General features: G+C 44.0%; 1 protein-coding gene across 4 annotated transcripts in view; it reads right to left on the reverse strand.

Moving 5' to 3' along the window:
- Positions 1 to 15,583, reverse strand: part of WDR11 (WD repeat domain 11) — a 116,223-nt gene that overhangs the window by 24,941 nt on the left and 75,699 nt on the right. For all 4 annotated transcript variants that reach the window (XM_072131022.1, XM_072131023.1, XM_072131021.1 and 1 more), the window contains 8 exons: positions 13,644 to 13,747; positions 12,801 to 12,971; positions 11,623 to 11,707; positions 10,520 to 10,626; positions 6,522 to 6,597; positions 6,253 to 6,361; positions 4,430 to 4,554; positions 2,972 to 3,119 (listed from right to left, as the gene is read on the reverse strand). In XM_072131022.1, the coding sequence (XP_071987123.1) occupies positions 2,972 to 3,119; positions 4,430 to 4,554; positions 6,253 to 6,361; positions 6,522 to 6,597; positions 10,520 to 10,626; positions 11,623 to 11,707; positions 12,801 to 12,971; positions 13,644 to 13,747 (925 nt within the window). The remainder of the gene's footprint in view (positions 1 to 2,971; positions 3,120 to 4,429; positions 4,555 to 6,252; positions 6,362 to 6,521; positions 6,598 to 10,519; positions 10,627 to 11,622; positions 11,708 to 12,800; positions 12,972 to 13,643; positions 13,748 to 15,583) is intronic.

Raw genomic sequence — 15,583 nt, forward strand, 5'->3', positions numbered from 1 at the left:
ACACTGTGTAGGGGGGGGCAGATAGTCTAGCAACACTGTGTAGGGGGGGCAGACAGTCTTGCAACACTGTGTAGGGGGGCAGACAGTCTTGCAACACTGTGCAGGGGGGGCAGACAGTCTTGCAACACTGTGCAGGGGGGGCAGACAGTCTTGCAACACTGTGCAGGGGGGGGCAGACAGCCTTGCAACACTGTGCAGGGGGGGGGGCAGACAGCCTTGCAACACTGTGCGGGGGGGGGGGCAGACAGCCTTGCAACACTGTGCGGGGGGGAGGCAGACAGCCTTGCAACACTGTGCGGGGGGGGCAGACAGCCTTGCAACACTGTGCAGGGGGGGGGCAGACAGCCTTGCAACACTGTGCAGGGGGGGGGGGCAGACAGTCTTGCAACACTGTGCAGGGGGGGGCAGACAGTCTTGCAACACTGTGCAGGGGGGGAGCAGACAGTCTTGCAACACTGCAGGGGGGGAGCAGACAGTCTTGCAACACTGTGCAGGGGGGGCAGACAGTCTTGCAACACTGTGCAGGGGGGGCAGACAGTCTTGCAACACTGTGCAGGGGGGAGCAGACAGTCTTGCAACACTGTGCAGGGGGGAGCAGACAGTCTTGCAACACTGTGCAGGAGGGGCAGACAGTCTTGCAACACTGTGTGGGGGGGCAGACAGTCTTGCAACACTGTGTAGGGGGGGGGGCAGACAGTCTTGCAACACTGTGTGGGGGGGCAGACAGTCTTGCAACACTGTGTGGGGGGGCAGACAGTCTTGCAACACTGTGTGGGGGGGCAGACAGTCTTGCAACACTGTGTGGGGGGGGCGACAGTCTTGCAACACTGTGTAGGGGGGGGCAGATAGTCTAGCAACACTGTGTGGGGGGGGCGACAGTCTTGCAACACTGTGTAGGGGGGGGCAGATAGTCTAGCAACACTGTGTAGGGGGGCAGACAGTCTTACAGCACAATGTAGGGGGGAAGATAGTCTTACAGCACAATGTAGGGGGGGGCAGACAGTCTTACAGCACAATGTAGGGGGGACAGACAGTCTTACAGCACAATGTAGGGGGGGACAGACAGTCTTGCAGCACAATGTAGGGGGGGACAGACAGTTGCAGCACAATGTAGGGGGGACAGACAGTCTTGCAGCACAATGTAGGGGGGGGCAGACAGTCTTGCAGCACAATGTAGGGGGGGCAGACAGTCTTGCAGCACAATGTAGGGGGGGGGGCAGACAGTCTTACAGCACAGTGTAGGGGGGGGCAGACAGTCTTACAGCACAGTGTAGGGGGAGGCAGACAGTCTTACAGCACAATGTAGGGGGGGGGGCAGATAGTCTTGCAGCACAATGTAGGGGAGGCAGATAGTCTTACAGCACAATGTAGGGGGGGGGGCAGAAAAACTTGCAGCACATGGTTTGTAAAAGATCATATACAGCAGCTCACAGCCAAAACGTCTGCTGCAGCAGTAAACAATACACATTAAAACTTCACTTTAAGGTTTTACTTTTTGTGTAAAATCCATGGCATTTTTAAAAAAAAATTTGTTGAAGCATTAATGTGTCCACAGCCTTTAATTCAGTTTCTAATGAGCTTTGTATAGGAAACAAAACATGTCAGCTATATCCATCATAAAATATTTCTGACTGCACTAATCATATTTACGGCGGTCTGTAGCTGTACCCTGAACAGACGGGCCATGGCTGAGAAAGCCGCCTTTATTTGGGTCACTAGTCTCCTTGGGAGAGTAAAAGGAGTTTTAAGGAAACACTTTTCCTACATGGAGGCAGAAGGACAAAAAAAGAGGTCAGGCTGAACTACAGCAGAATCGCATGAATCATCACACAATCCATAGGTGCTCCCGTCTCCATTGCCAAACAGTCACTATACACTGGAAGGAGCCAAAAGCATATGTGCCCATTTGAGGTGTAGTGGCCATTCTGTGGTATTGCAGGCTCAGCTCATAAGTCAGCCACCCACTGATTGGATACTGTCCTCAAAAAAGAGAAGAAAACATCTTTTAATTCAAGGCTGAGGTGAATAAGTTTTGGATTGGGATACCATTTGGTTTGGCATCCAATCAACATCCTGGCACTGGGTGGGGTGGCTGTACGAGATCTATGTGAAAGGGAACCTTTTTAGGACTGTTTGGGACTAATGAAAAAAAAGTTGTTGCTAAAAATTGTTTGCCCTGCATCCCAATAAAACAACTATTATTTTGCCTGACATTCATTCAGATCTGGCAGGAGTAGAGGGGGCGTGGCCTCTTCAGGCAGAATCCAGCAGCTCCTTTTCATGCCTTTTCACCATTCAGCAAATAATGTCATGTGGCCAGGGTGACATCACCCAAGGTCCTTTTTGCCTCCTAACATTTGCCAACTGTAGCCTATGTATGTATCTGATCACATCACAGCAGTTCCCATGGACTCTGTCACTCTGGTCACATGATATTATTTGCTTAATACTGAGAAGGTATGGGGAGGAGCTGCTGTATTCAGCTGAAAGGGGCCATATCCCCCTTAACTCCTTCTACATCTGAATGTATGCCAGGCAAGATTATAAAGTTGATTTTATGGGGATGTGAGGGAAACAATTTTAGCTAAAGGAAGGGTGTTGGTAAGTTAATAGGGCTTGATGGGCACCTGTCACTAGCTGTATTTGTGAAAAATGAGGTAAAAGGTTCTCTTTAAAGCATGGATCACTGAGGCCCAATCTTTCGGGCTCTCCTTGACCAAAGAAAAAAAAAAAGATCCAACCGCCCCTGCTATGAGATTCCCACAGTATTATCTTTGTAGAGAAAATGGTGATGCTTTAGTCTTTATATCATGAAATGGTTGAAACAAAATGGAGAAAAAAACTTGGACAAGAAATCTGTTTGACAGCAAACCCCAGTGTTATATTGGCATGCATGTGACTGGCACTATTCCCGTCACCCGCCTGCAGGGCAGACCTGCCTCTGGCACAAAAGCAAAAGTGATGAACTCACATCTGGGGGAATCCTGGCGCTGTCTTTCACGCTGTTCCCTTCCACAGTTAGGTGATAAACTTGCCCATCTGTGTCTGTAAACACAAAGTGTTCCCGTGCAGAGATATTCTGGCTCAGCTCCGACTTGCTCTCCGCCTCCTGTAAGAGACTAATACGGCAGGTAAATGCTGGCAGTGGGTCCTGTGTAATTCTCTTTACCGCTCTTCCTTCTAATTGCCTCATTAGCGCGGCATTAATGCACAGTCAGTGGCCATAAAAAACTGCAAACCGGCGGCTCCTGCCATCAGATCTTTAGACTAAAGCACTTTTCTACTGAAGTCTCTGCCCTCCTTCTGCCAAGTCATCCACATGGACAGTGACTGGGTGAGGAGGAAGAAAGCAATATACTACAACAGAATCTGATCCACAGAACAATGTCTTTAACCCAAAACAGGTGCAAGGGACCCATACAGGTACCCATATCTCCTCAGCTGTTGATTGACAAATATTCCTTTCAATCCCACAGATTGACAGTCCTCATAGTAAAAAAAAGCCCAGTCGTCTCTGGTGATTAAACCTTGTTTTCTCCAGAGACAGTGTCCCCTTTGATTTGATTTAACCTGGAACAACTTACCACCATATTTTTTGTATGGACCATTCATATATTTATATAAATTAATCATGTCCCCTTCGTAGTCGTCTCTTTTCCAGACTAAATAAATCTAGTTGTTTTAATTTTCCTAATAACTGACACCTTCCATAACTCCTTATCATTTTTGTGGCGCTACGTTGAACCCTCCCCGGCTCCAGGGCTCCCTTTTTATGGACCGGTGCCCAGAACTGGACAGCATATTCCAGATGAGGCCGAACCAGTGCCTTGTATAGTGGTAATATTACATCCCTATCACGAGAGTTCATACCACTTTTGATACATGACAAGATCCTACTAGCTTTGGGGGCAGACGATTGACATTACATGCTGTTATTTAATTTATGATCTACTAGTACCCCCAGGTCCTTCTCAACAAGGGACTCTCCCAGATTCACTCCCCCAAGGACATATGTTGTAATAATCCACAGGCAACATATGTACTTGGGGGAGTAGATCATACATTAAATAACAGCATGCAAGGTTATATGTAAAATAACCATTCCAGGGAGAATCTTATTTCTGCTCTGCTTTACCATGATGCTAAAATTTGGGACAGATAGGTGTCTGATTCCTGGAGGTCTACCCACCCACTTTGCTGATCTGTGTAGCTCCAGTCATAATGTACATCTAGTGACATCCTTGACATATGACATAATGTTTTCCGTGTGATAAGACGTGTCATTACTAGGAGCGTTCAGCTCATTTTACACAATTTTCCCATTCCTTCTAATTTCCGATGCCACGTTCGTCTCCAAAGTGACATATAAAATCTGGCGAGTAGTCTTTGAACTAGGCGTACAGTGCTAGAGAGCTGCCAGATGTTGTACCTGATGACTGAGGACTCGACGCCGCTCAGCTCCGTGTCTGAAGAGACCGTCTGACGTGCTATTGCCTCGCGAGCTGCCATCTGCTTCTTGCGGAGACTCTTCAGATTGTGAGAAGGGGACCACTCCTGAGAGATACAAGACAGAGAAGGCTGCTCCGTTACAATGCCAAGAAAATTAGGCATCAAATATTCAGAATGAGCCCAGTGTGCAGAACGAGGAAAACTAAACAAGTGCTTCTTAAAGAAGATCTTAAAGGGGCATTTCCCATCCTTTCATGGTGTAGAGGGTCTCTATCGGTGTCTAAGGGATTGCTGAGGATAGCAAAGCCTCCTGCTAAGAGTGAGCAGAGAAAGAAGAACTTTTGAGGCCATCTCACTGCCCGCTACAGATGTGAGGTATGGGACACATGCGGCTGGCCATCTGGTTTAGCTTAGTGGGCCAAAGCAGAGAGCATGCAATTGTGGGCCGAAGAAGAAGTGGGGGGAATGTTTCTGCTGATTGAAACGGGGAGGCAAGTTCTCCAAATGAATGGTGTTCTGGTTTTCATGCTGGAACAAAGTGGTACTTTCAGAAGCTCTGCATAAGGCCTAGCAGGCAAATCTTCTTTACATTCATTAGCAGCACTGAGGGGTCCATTAAAATGGGTAGATATTGTTCGGGGGGTCCCGATTATAGCATTACCTGCATATACGTTTTAGATTGGAACAGGTTGTGTTCTACCTAATGGCTTCTGAGAGACCTCGGGGGAGATTTAACAGAAGCGTCTGAGGTAAAACTGTTCCAGTTGCCCATGGAAACCAATCACAGCTCAGTTTTAATCTTATAAACTGCTGTTATTAAATCTGAGCTCTGATTGGTTGCCATGGGCAACTAGAACAGCTCTCAAGGAGGATGCGGATACGGCACAGCAATGATAATAGCCACAAGCCAAAGTGCATCAAAAAATACAAGTAACAAAAACAAGAAGAAAGGGATGCAACTAAATGGCAAAAAATGGCAGTCTTTATTGAGGAAGTAACAAAATATATACAAACAAGGAGACACACACCAATAAAAACAATTAAAACATGTGCTGTGCAAAGCACAAACAACCCCCCTTATTTAAGGGTATGGGATACAAATCCCAACCCCGGGGAACCCACAGCTGTCCTCCAAAGTCCACCCTAAAGGTAAGCCCCAATTATTAAACCATAAAGTGCACAATGTGTGTACTCAGGAAAAAACCTGAAAGTAGCCGTGTACAATACCTCCTACCAGCAGGTAAGCATGAAGCGGAGTCGGCAGATACGACGGGGGAGGGAGGAATGGAACAGCTGTGGGAGAAGGAACCCCACGCGTTACGTCACTAATTCGTGACTTCCTCAGGGGTAATGGTCATGACTTTGCTGATCATGCTTACCTGCTGGTAGGAGGTATTGTACACGGCTACTTTCAGGTTTTTTCCTGAGTACACACATTGTGCACTTTATGGTTTAATAATTGGGGCTTACCTTTAGGGTGGACTTTGGAGGACAGCTGTGGGTTCCCCGGGGTTGGGATTTGTATCCCATACCCTTAAATAAGGGGGGTTGTTTGTGCTTTGCACAGCACATGTTTTAATTGTTTTTATTGGTGTGTGTCTCCTTGTTTGTATATATTTTGTTACTTCCTCAATAAAGACTGCCATTTTTTGCCATTTAGTTGCATCCTTTTCTTCTTGTTTTTGTAACTAGAACAGCTCTGCACTCAGACACTAGCTTAAAAGGCTAAACGTTCAACTCTTCTAAAGTGTTAATTTGAATGAAGGAAAAGCAATGGTGTCAGCATTCGCTAACAGAACGTACCAAGGCTGTTACCGTAGGGAAGACCTTGGACATTTCCCGCAGCAGGGTACACGTCCGAATATCCCACAATTCCATTGGTTTGTCTTTAAACACCACAACCAGATACTGCCTGGAATATACAATGATGGGGGTCAATTCTGCAGAGTCGTCTCTTTAGGAAGGAGGAGCAGAAATGCCAGCGCTGCGGCCATATACGGTATAGAAGATCTAGATGTCTTCCACGTGCAGCTAGATTATTCCACATCTCTGTTATAGTGCAGCGCACTTACTTCAGATGAGAGACTTTAATCATTTCCATGGCTTGTTCATCATTGCCCCGCTCTCCTCTGAAAGCCATACTTCTGCCTGCAAGAACAGGAGAAAATAGCGTTTATTTTATGTTCACAGGAAAACGGAGAAACTGTGAATAAAAGGATGAAATTTTTGATCCAAAACCCAGAATGCATCCAAAATTGTATGTAATGGCGGGACTCCTATTTCTCCTTCATGCCAGACATGTTTTTGGCTTTGGATATATTCTACATGGTGGATTCCAGCAGTGATAAGCAAATCTATTAGTTTGGTCAAAGATTCAGTATACATCTGCCATATTCCAGGAACCAAATTGAATCAATTTTTTGTGTTTCACTTTAGACGAATCTTGTAAAATGTGTCTATCATGCACCGCAGTGCTGAGGGACGGGAGAAGGAAACCGAAAATAATTGTAAAAAAAATTAATGAACTAGATAGGAGCTTTTCATGAAAAAGACACATTCCTGTTTAGGGCTCATTCAGACGGCCGTCTGTGGGGATGTATATGCACCTGCAAATTTGCGGCCCCATAGACGACAATGGAGGCACAGCGGCGGTATGGTGCCACACATGTTCTATCTTTTCCCTAGTATGCAGCCGTGCGCCCGCTCTTTCCTATGGAGGGGGCACGTCCTCTTGTCCTCCTAGCACCAAACACAGTATGCGTGCAGTATCCAGGGAGACCAGATACTGTCAGCCAGCCATCATTTTCTTGCCCACCGTATTTTATACGGATACAGTACTGATACGGTGCCATATATGCTCATGGGTAAAAAACTTCCGGTATTTACAGCTGTATATTTACAGCTGTACCGTAAAAAAAAAAAAAGCATTTGGTTGTGTGCATGAGGCCTTAGCTTAGAGCAGGACTACAGATTCAATGCCAACACAGCCAATATCAGAGCTCCTTACACACAATTGGTAATTAAGGGGTTGGCCACCCATTCAACAGGTTCAACTACATCTTACTTAACCTGGTAGTTTTTCTGAGAAGTAGCTGGGAGCCGCGGGTCACATGATGTCCTAATGGCTTCCGGTGGATGAAGGGGGACATGAGACATCACAGGAAGCCCTGTAGCTGCTGGTTCATGTGATGCATAGCTCCCCGCAACTTTCAGCCCCTTTAAACATGTAAGGGGCTTTTTTTTTAATTAGCGGATGGTGCATCAGAGGCTGCAGTTGGCACACAGAAACTCTGGCACTCAGGAGCAGAGGTTGGGTCTAGGGCAGTGGTTCTCAACCTTTCCAATGCTGTGACCCCGCAATACAGTTCCTCATGCTGTGGTGACCCCAAACCATGCAACTCGCAGTAAAAACACAGTAAAATTGCGGCTCCGATGGCTTTAGGCGACCCCCGGTTTTGGTCATTCGACCCCCACTGGGGTCCAGACCCACAGGTTGAGAACCACTGGTCTAGGGTAAATCTCTAGTGTCCAGACTCTCCCACAAAGACAGAAGTTTCAAGCATGCTACATTTCAACGTCCCCCAATCTTAGGTATATATTATTATTATTAACCTCATCCTATACCCAGCAAGGCTTTGGGAATGGAGGATATAACAGTGGAAAAAGTTTTATACCGGCAGCTATGTAGGATTCATGGGAAGATGTATATGTCGCTTCTACAACTTACTAACTTCCTTGTGTCTGAGTAATGAATCAATATTATGACGCAATAAAATATGTAAATGTCCCAGGATGGAAATTTATAGGTATTGAGAAGACACTACTGAATATGTCATTACTTTACTAATAAACACCCTTCTATAAGCCGATAACCATTAAGTCCAGGTTCTGTACATGGTACCAGTTCTTTCTTTTCAGCATCTCGGTGCAATACTAGCCGCCTCGCATATCACCTCTTTGCTAAATAATTCACATTGTGAAAGCTGAGTCTGCTGCCAAGCACAGCGTGAAACCAGAGGATGTAAAATATTGGAGACAAGAAAAGGTTTACGGAGTAAAGCAGTTACCAGACTTTACAGCTCTCCTAATGAGGGTTACATTTCACATTTTTCAAAAAAAAAAAAAAAAAAAAAAAAGGATCAGAGCACATTCTCTAGGTCTGAATTAATACAAGTCATATATTTGTTTTATTTTATGAGATCATGCTATGCTCTTGTACACATTCGCTCAATGAGGCCCTGTCTTTTTAACTAACATTTCTGGAATTTGACTGTCACCTGGAAATGATTCCAACAGTTAAACGGAATTCACCACATGCTGGACCTCTCCATCAAAGGACCATAACCCCACCGAATACCAAATATAAGTCTAAACAGGGATTCAAAAGCTGTATTGAGATTAAAACTCTGCTCTGATTAATATCTCAATAAACCTTTTCTTGAATCCCTGTATAGACTTATATTTGGTGTTCGGTGGGAGTCCCAATATTGGTTCTGTTGTGCACACAGAAGTAGCCAGCCGTGCCATAAAGATGAATGTACGGCCGTCCATCTTATTCTCCATTCTAGAGTACAGCAATTGGGCCTGTTGTGTATCCAAATGAACTGAGCAGCAGGTCAGGCGTGCACACTATCACTACATTCACTGGCTATGGAAACAAGAGCCAGCAGTGCCATAGAGGTGGATAGAAGTGAACAGAAGAAGAAGACACATGCTGCTTTATTCTCTATTCTAGGACCATTTGCTGTGATATTATGGTACTCCTTTAACGTTCAAGAGGCTATCAAAAATCCAACAAAATACAGCAGTACTGGTAACTATCATAAAATTCATAATATATCTTTTCAGGGAAACTGTTTTTATTCCCACATATTAGACTTTAGACTTCTTAGAGAAACCAAATTAAACATGCGCATTGAAATCTATGAGGAAGAGGCAGTAGGAATTGATCAACCCCTGTACTATTAAACCATCAATACAAGTCAAAGTGTTTTTATCTATATCCTATATATAATTCAAGAGTGTAATGGTGCGGATGGTACTCTATGTGTACAGTGTATGGGAGACATTATTGCAGTTAGTCTCCAAAACACGTTTCAGAGACGACTAAGAATTTGATATGCAACCAGCAGAGGAGTAACATTTCCATAATTGGTTTTATTTCTCATGTCCACATGTCATTAGGTATGCTTCGAAGATAATAATCTGGTAAACTGCAACTGTCACTAGAGGGAGCTTAAGAGTCAACTGTGTACTTGTAAGGATTGAACTAGTAGTGATAAGAAAGAATGAATTAAGCTCCTACGAGCTGCATTTGTAGAAAGCATTTTAGATTTGAAATTTATTGTACAGCAGCGGATTTGGAACTCGGTATCAGAAAACAGAGCTCCCCTTCTTACTGATGGGTACGACTGTACATCCAAGTCTACAGGCACACTGCTAAACCAGAGCCCTATAGATTACCCATCAGCTTATTACTAAAAGATACTCTATAACTTGTTTCTTTAAGCAAGCTCTAGGGACTGTGCAGCGCTCCGTTTATACACGGCCTGTACGGCAGAATAAATTCCTTGCTTAAAAATAGGAGACCAATAATTCATAGTTTGATAGCCAGACACCAAAAAATTGTTCTGTATGCTGGAAATGTTCCTTATGAAACAGCACCAATGCCAAAATGTTACAAAAACACAAAGCAATTAAAACACATTTCCAGTTATTTGTTTAAAATTTCTTGTTGAGCTGTGCCTTCGGGGTGCCCTATTATACTAAAACAGGCCATTTTTATTGGAAAAAATGCTTTTTTTAAAATTATATTTTTATAGCTGTTCTCCCATGGGCTGTGACTCTACCGGAACAACTAGAGATCCTAATGTGAGGTATGTTCATTCCTAGGAGTCTGGTGTAGCAACACATTCCTGTTTGAGTTACTATGAAGAAACCCTGATGCTTGTCCCCCACCTGTGGACATACCCTTAAAAATCCTTAAAAAAATCCCTTTGTATTATACACACATAAAATAAAGACACGCTTCTAAATAATGAATACAGACCACTGCGTCTTACGGACTCACCGGTAAGAAGATCTACCAGCTGCAGCTCATTTCGCACCAATCCCAAATTATTTGGGGTCGAAGTGGCAAAAGACAGAAAGCTGGTGAGACTGGTCCATTCGATGCCTCTGGCAACAGTAAGAACAGCAGAGGGTGAAAATTACCATTTCATTCATTTTCATCAGGGCTCACCTAAACGTTAAAACAGCCTCGATTCCTACATTTTTCCCCTAGATCAGTGTGTAGAGAGGGGGATGTTAATCATCCTTTGTTAAATGAGTAATCTAGGTCTCTCCTGTTCCAGAACAATGTAAATCTATGGCATCATTTTTGGACTATTCAATCCCTTTTCTCTCCTCCGTACTGAGGAAACCTGTCACCAGGAGACCCATTTTTAGCACTCCCCCAGTCCCCACAGAGCATAGTACATACACTGCCAAAGTGTTTTTGTATAAAAAATTGGTTTTACAGAAAAAAAAGATATGTTATATTGTACCTTTCATTAGCATCTGCTGTGTGACTAGGAAGTTGCCTTTTGGGAGGAGCTGGAAAGGAGCAGTTTCCCCCCCACCCTTGGGAAACATGTGACCTTTTCAAATATATGAATAACTCCCCTCACTCAGGATTGGCTGTAGAGGAGCAGGGGGCGTCGCTAAGCCAAGTGATGGATGTTTTCATATATTTATATTTGTCGCGTGTAAGCCGGTGCCGATGCGGCAAAATGCGATCGCGTGCGCCAAAATCCCGGGGCAATTCGGCGCAAAACGGAAATAGTCGGGAAACACGACGGACCCTTTGTAAATGAGCTTCATTGTGTCTTAAAAGTGAAATCCCCTATAGCAATGTTATTCCTGCATATGCTCCATGACAGTCTTATAATTTTTCCACATACTCTCATCACTGGTTATTATTTTGCCTCATGCAGATGTTCCATATGGGATGCGATATTAAAGAATTTTCCAATCCATGTGAAACACCTTGATGTGTCACATGGAGTAAATATAGGCTTTTATCTGTGGATTTGTAAGATCTAAACAATGTGTTGGCTGTGCCCTCCTGACTTGCATTTTAGGGCCGTGTGATCTGCTAAATTCTACAACGTTCCCCGTTATGTTGCAACTTACCTGACCTCGCAAGAATGTATGTTTAACTCTTTGTGGAGCAGCCCGCTGGTAAGATCGTACACAAAAACGGAACCGTTGCTTGTGCCTGAAAGTTTACAAAACATTGTCGATCCTATTAAATCATAAGAATAACTGTAGACGACAATAATATATACCAAATTGTTACACTGTTTTCCTGTAGTTTAAAGCTTTTTGCTCACACACCAAGTTTTTATTTACAAGAAAACTGTTGTATGGTTGGGGAGGGGGTTTGCCTTTTTGCAGAAAAGCTGCAGTTTTTAACAGAATTGTTTGGGTTACAGGTCACTGACAGGTGGGATAACGATTACAGCAAAACCTCTGCCACTAAAACCCTTTGGCATTGTAGGTGGTAAGTGTTATATAACCAGAAATGGAACCGAATCTGATCCAGGCTCTTTGAACATGTATAGGGGACCTGTCACCTCATTTTCACTAAAGACAGATTACAGAAGCCGATCACACCTGCAGTGCAAAGATGTCTTCCTGCTTTCTCTAAGCATTTGCATTACAATATAATGGTGTTCTAAATTTCCTTGCACTCTGACTGAATCCTCCATGTAGTCCCAGGGGTTGGGCTTTGGTTTGGATGCATTTTGAAAAAACAACACGTGACTCGTGCTTTCAATCTCCACCTTACAGTCTCCTGTACAGCTCCTCCCTCCTGCTTCTTCTGACACTAGGAGAGGGAGGAGCTTTACAGGAGCACAAAGGTGGGGGCCAAGAGCCGAGCAGTCTGTTGTTTTTTGAAAGCAGCCAAACCAAGGCTCAAACCCTGGGACTACACAGAGAATTCTGTCAGGGTGCAAGGTAAGTTATAACACACAGTTATATTGTAATGCAAATGCTTAGAGAAAGCAGAAAGGCATTGTTGCATTGCAGGTGTAATGGGCTTCTGTAACCTTTCTTTAGTGAAAATGAGTTCCCTGGTGACAGGTTCCCTTCAATGACACAAGAAACCCAAGTAACCCCTTGAAGGAAGTACTGACCACTGTACATTGAATGTAAGAAGGTACATTGGCAGCCACTGCGGAGTTTAATGCCTTTTAGGAGAATCTTTTTCTTTACTGGAAAGAGAATTAATTAATTCTCAACAGAAACCAGTTGTAGAGCGTTTCCTTGAAATAATGAAATATGGTCGAGCTATACAACGGACTTACCTACAGCAAGAAGAGGTTTGTACTGTGCAATGTTCTTTGTGGTGAGGGGAGGACACATTCTCACCACAAACGGCGGCTGAGGCAGCCCAGAGAGTAGGCCCGTGAGCAGGAACTTCAGGTGCACTTCTGGAGAACTTCCAGATTGAGGAGACTCAGACAGACTCTGTCCTGCTGTATAAAAGAGGATAAGGAAACAAAAATGTAAAAAGCCTGGTACTCCTCTACCCTCCTCCTGTGGAAGCTGACCACAATTGCCTTCAGATGACCCTAAAGATAAAAGTAAGAGGGTCAGATCAGGAGACCTTGGTGGCCATTCAACTGGCCCATGATGACCAATCCACTTACCAGGGAACTGTTCAGTTAGGAATGCTGGGACCTTTGGGGTAATCTGAAGGTAATTGTCTATGCTGTGAAGATATGAGATGTAAAGCATCTGAAACAGGGGATACTGGAAGCCTGTGCTGGCATTTCTTCTGCAGTGTTGCCGTCAGTGTGTCAAGAGTAGGAGAAGAGGGTTGCATTGACAATCCAACACAATGGGCAGCACTTTGAACGCATTTTATAAGTGGTCATAAACTTGTAAATAACTAATGAAATACTAAAGTTAAAACCAAGCACACCATTGTTTTTCTTGTAAAATTCTCAATAAGTTTTATGTGTTACAGACCCTTTTGTGTTGGATCCAAATTAGGGGACTTCAAAATGGCCACCAGGTTAACACCCAACTTGAAAAGTTTTCCCCTCTCATATTGTAATGTGCCACATACAGGAAATTGATATCACCGACCATTCCCATTTTATTTAGGTGTATCCGTATAAATGTCCCACACTGTAGTTTCTTACCGATCATACTGTCAAGTGATAGATCTGGATGTTTCTTCTGCAGAGACCCCACTGGTTTCCCACAGAATGACAGAGGAGCGTATAAAGTGCATGCATTTGTGCCACTATGGAGATAAAGCAAATGTTATAATGGATCCTGTTCTTAAAACCACTGTGCAATGTCCTCTAGTCTTTTGAAGCTACGTCTTCTTTAGTATAGGGAAAAGGAACATTTTGTTTTCTTCTGAAATAGTTGTGAAAGTAGAGAACATCTTTACTGAATTCTAAGAAAATAAAAATAAGGCTTCATTCACAGCTCAGTTATTTAGATGTTCAGCGCATACACCCGGAAAGCTCTCGCGCTGAACTTGTCCATAGACTTTTTTTTAATGCCTCCATTTGCCCAGTATATATCATTTCCAGCAGTGAACACTGGATGGAAAAATGCAGCAAGCCGTGTCTATCCATCTGGCTCCCTCTTGATGATCAACGTATATGCATAGCATAGATCCTTAGTGGCAATGGGGGACAGATGACAATGTATTGTATCCACCCCTGGCCTCAGAGTACACTCAGAGAGGTCCAGTGATGTAACTGTTCATATAAGGACAGTGAAACAGTTATGGAAACACCCTGAACATTGGCAGCAACCATTGCTTGTTGTTCACTCCTCCTTCAAATTTTGGGGGAGTTGAAGAGGAAGGGTGGAGCAGACAGACCTATCCCATTGTATGTGCATACAGTAGGGTACGTCCTAGCCCTTTGTTCTAAGGACACATTAGGAATCTGTCCATTGCATCAGTAGATGCGAAAGTAGCCATTACCAAGGATGCACCTAAAGCTGGGACCGGATGGCAAGTCAACTTCAGCGACCTACTAGTATGTATAATCTACAGGTCAAGTGCCACAGTATACAATATAGAACCTCTGTGCTCCACTCTCCAACCATATCTCATCTTGTATCCAGGCTGGTCGTGCTCCAACAGGATACTCGGACTTTAATTCAATTGCACAATTTTTCCCAATAAGTTACCCTTTCGCTCAATTACATATATAATTATTTCATTAACAAATGTGCAGTTCGATAGCAACAATCCTATACAGGCGTGATTGCATTTTACCACAGCAGGTTTTGTACCCATGTCATCTTGTAAAATGAACCCTACCATTTCTATTCCATCTGTAAAATAGATGACAGATCACAAAATATTTGTAACTAATCCTCTTGCTGTCGGCAGCAATGATGAGAACAGCTTTGGCACGACGGCTCCATTACTTGACAGCTACTTTCCGGCAATGGCTAATCAGCACGATTGCTATCACCCGAGTTCTCAGACACCCTATAAACACGGCCTGCCTTGATTTTTGACAACATTCCTCTTTGCTGACAGCCATTCAACCATCAACGAGTGTTCTCCTGACAGCAAAAATGAGCAGATAAGTATTGGCTGTTAGAGGGATAACAATGTGCTGTGCAATGTCACAATTAATAGGCTTTAAGAAGAAAGGGGGTGGAGGGTGTCCTCATATTATCAGCCTTCCTTTTAGGCACATATTCCTCAGTATATATAAAATTAGCCTAAAGCCTCCGGTTTATTCAGCTTTAATGGCCAAATGTATTAAGAGGCAGGTCAAGGCTCTACACACACACTAGTTCCTGTTGACTGATTCTTGTTATTTCTACTGCTGATTCCATATGTCAGATCAGGAACAAATTGGCCAACGGGGATTACAGAAGGTCTGTTCACGCTGGCCAGAATTGGACCTGTCAAAAGCTGACCAACATTTGTGGCAGTGCCGTTCTGTCCCATGAAGTAATAATGGAAATTTGACACCTAGGAGAGGCAGTTCTTCCATTACCATAGACAGGGGGCATCCTCTACACCTAGAGGAGAGACGGTTCTACCATCACCATAGACAGGGGGCATCCTTTATACCTAGAGGAGAGGGGGTTCTACCAT

The sequence above is a fragment of the Engystomops pustulosus genome, chromosome 11 (assembly GCF_040894005.1).
Source record: "Engystomops pustulosus chromosome 11, aEngPut4.maternal, whole genome shotgun sequence".
In the NCBI taxonomy this organism is placed as follows: domain Eukaryota; kingdom Metazoa; phylum Chordata; class Amphibia; order Anura; family Leptodactylidae; genus Engystomops; species Engystomops pustulosus.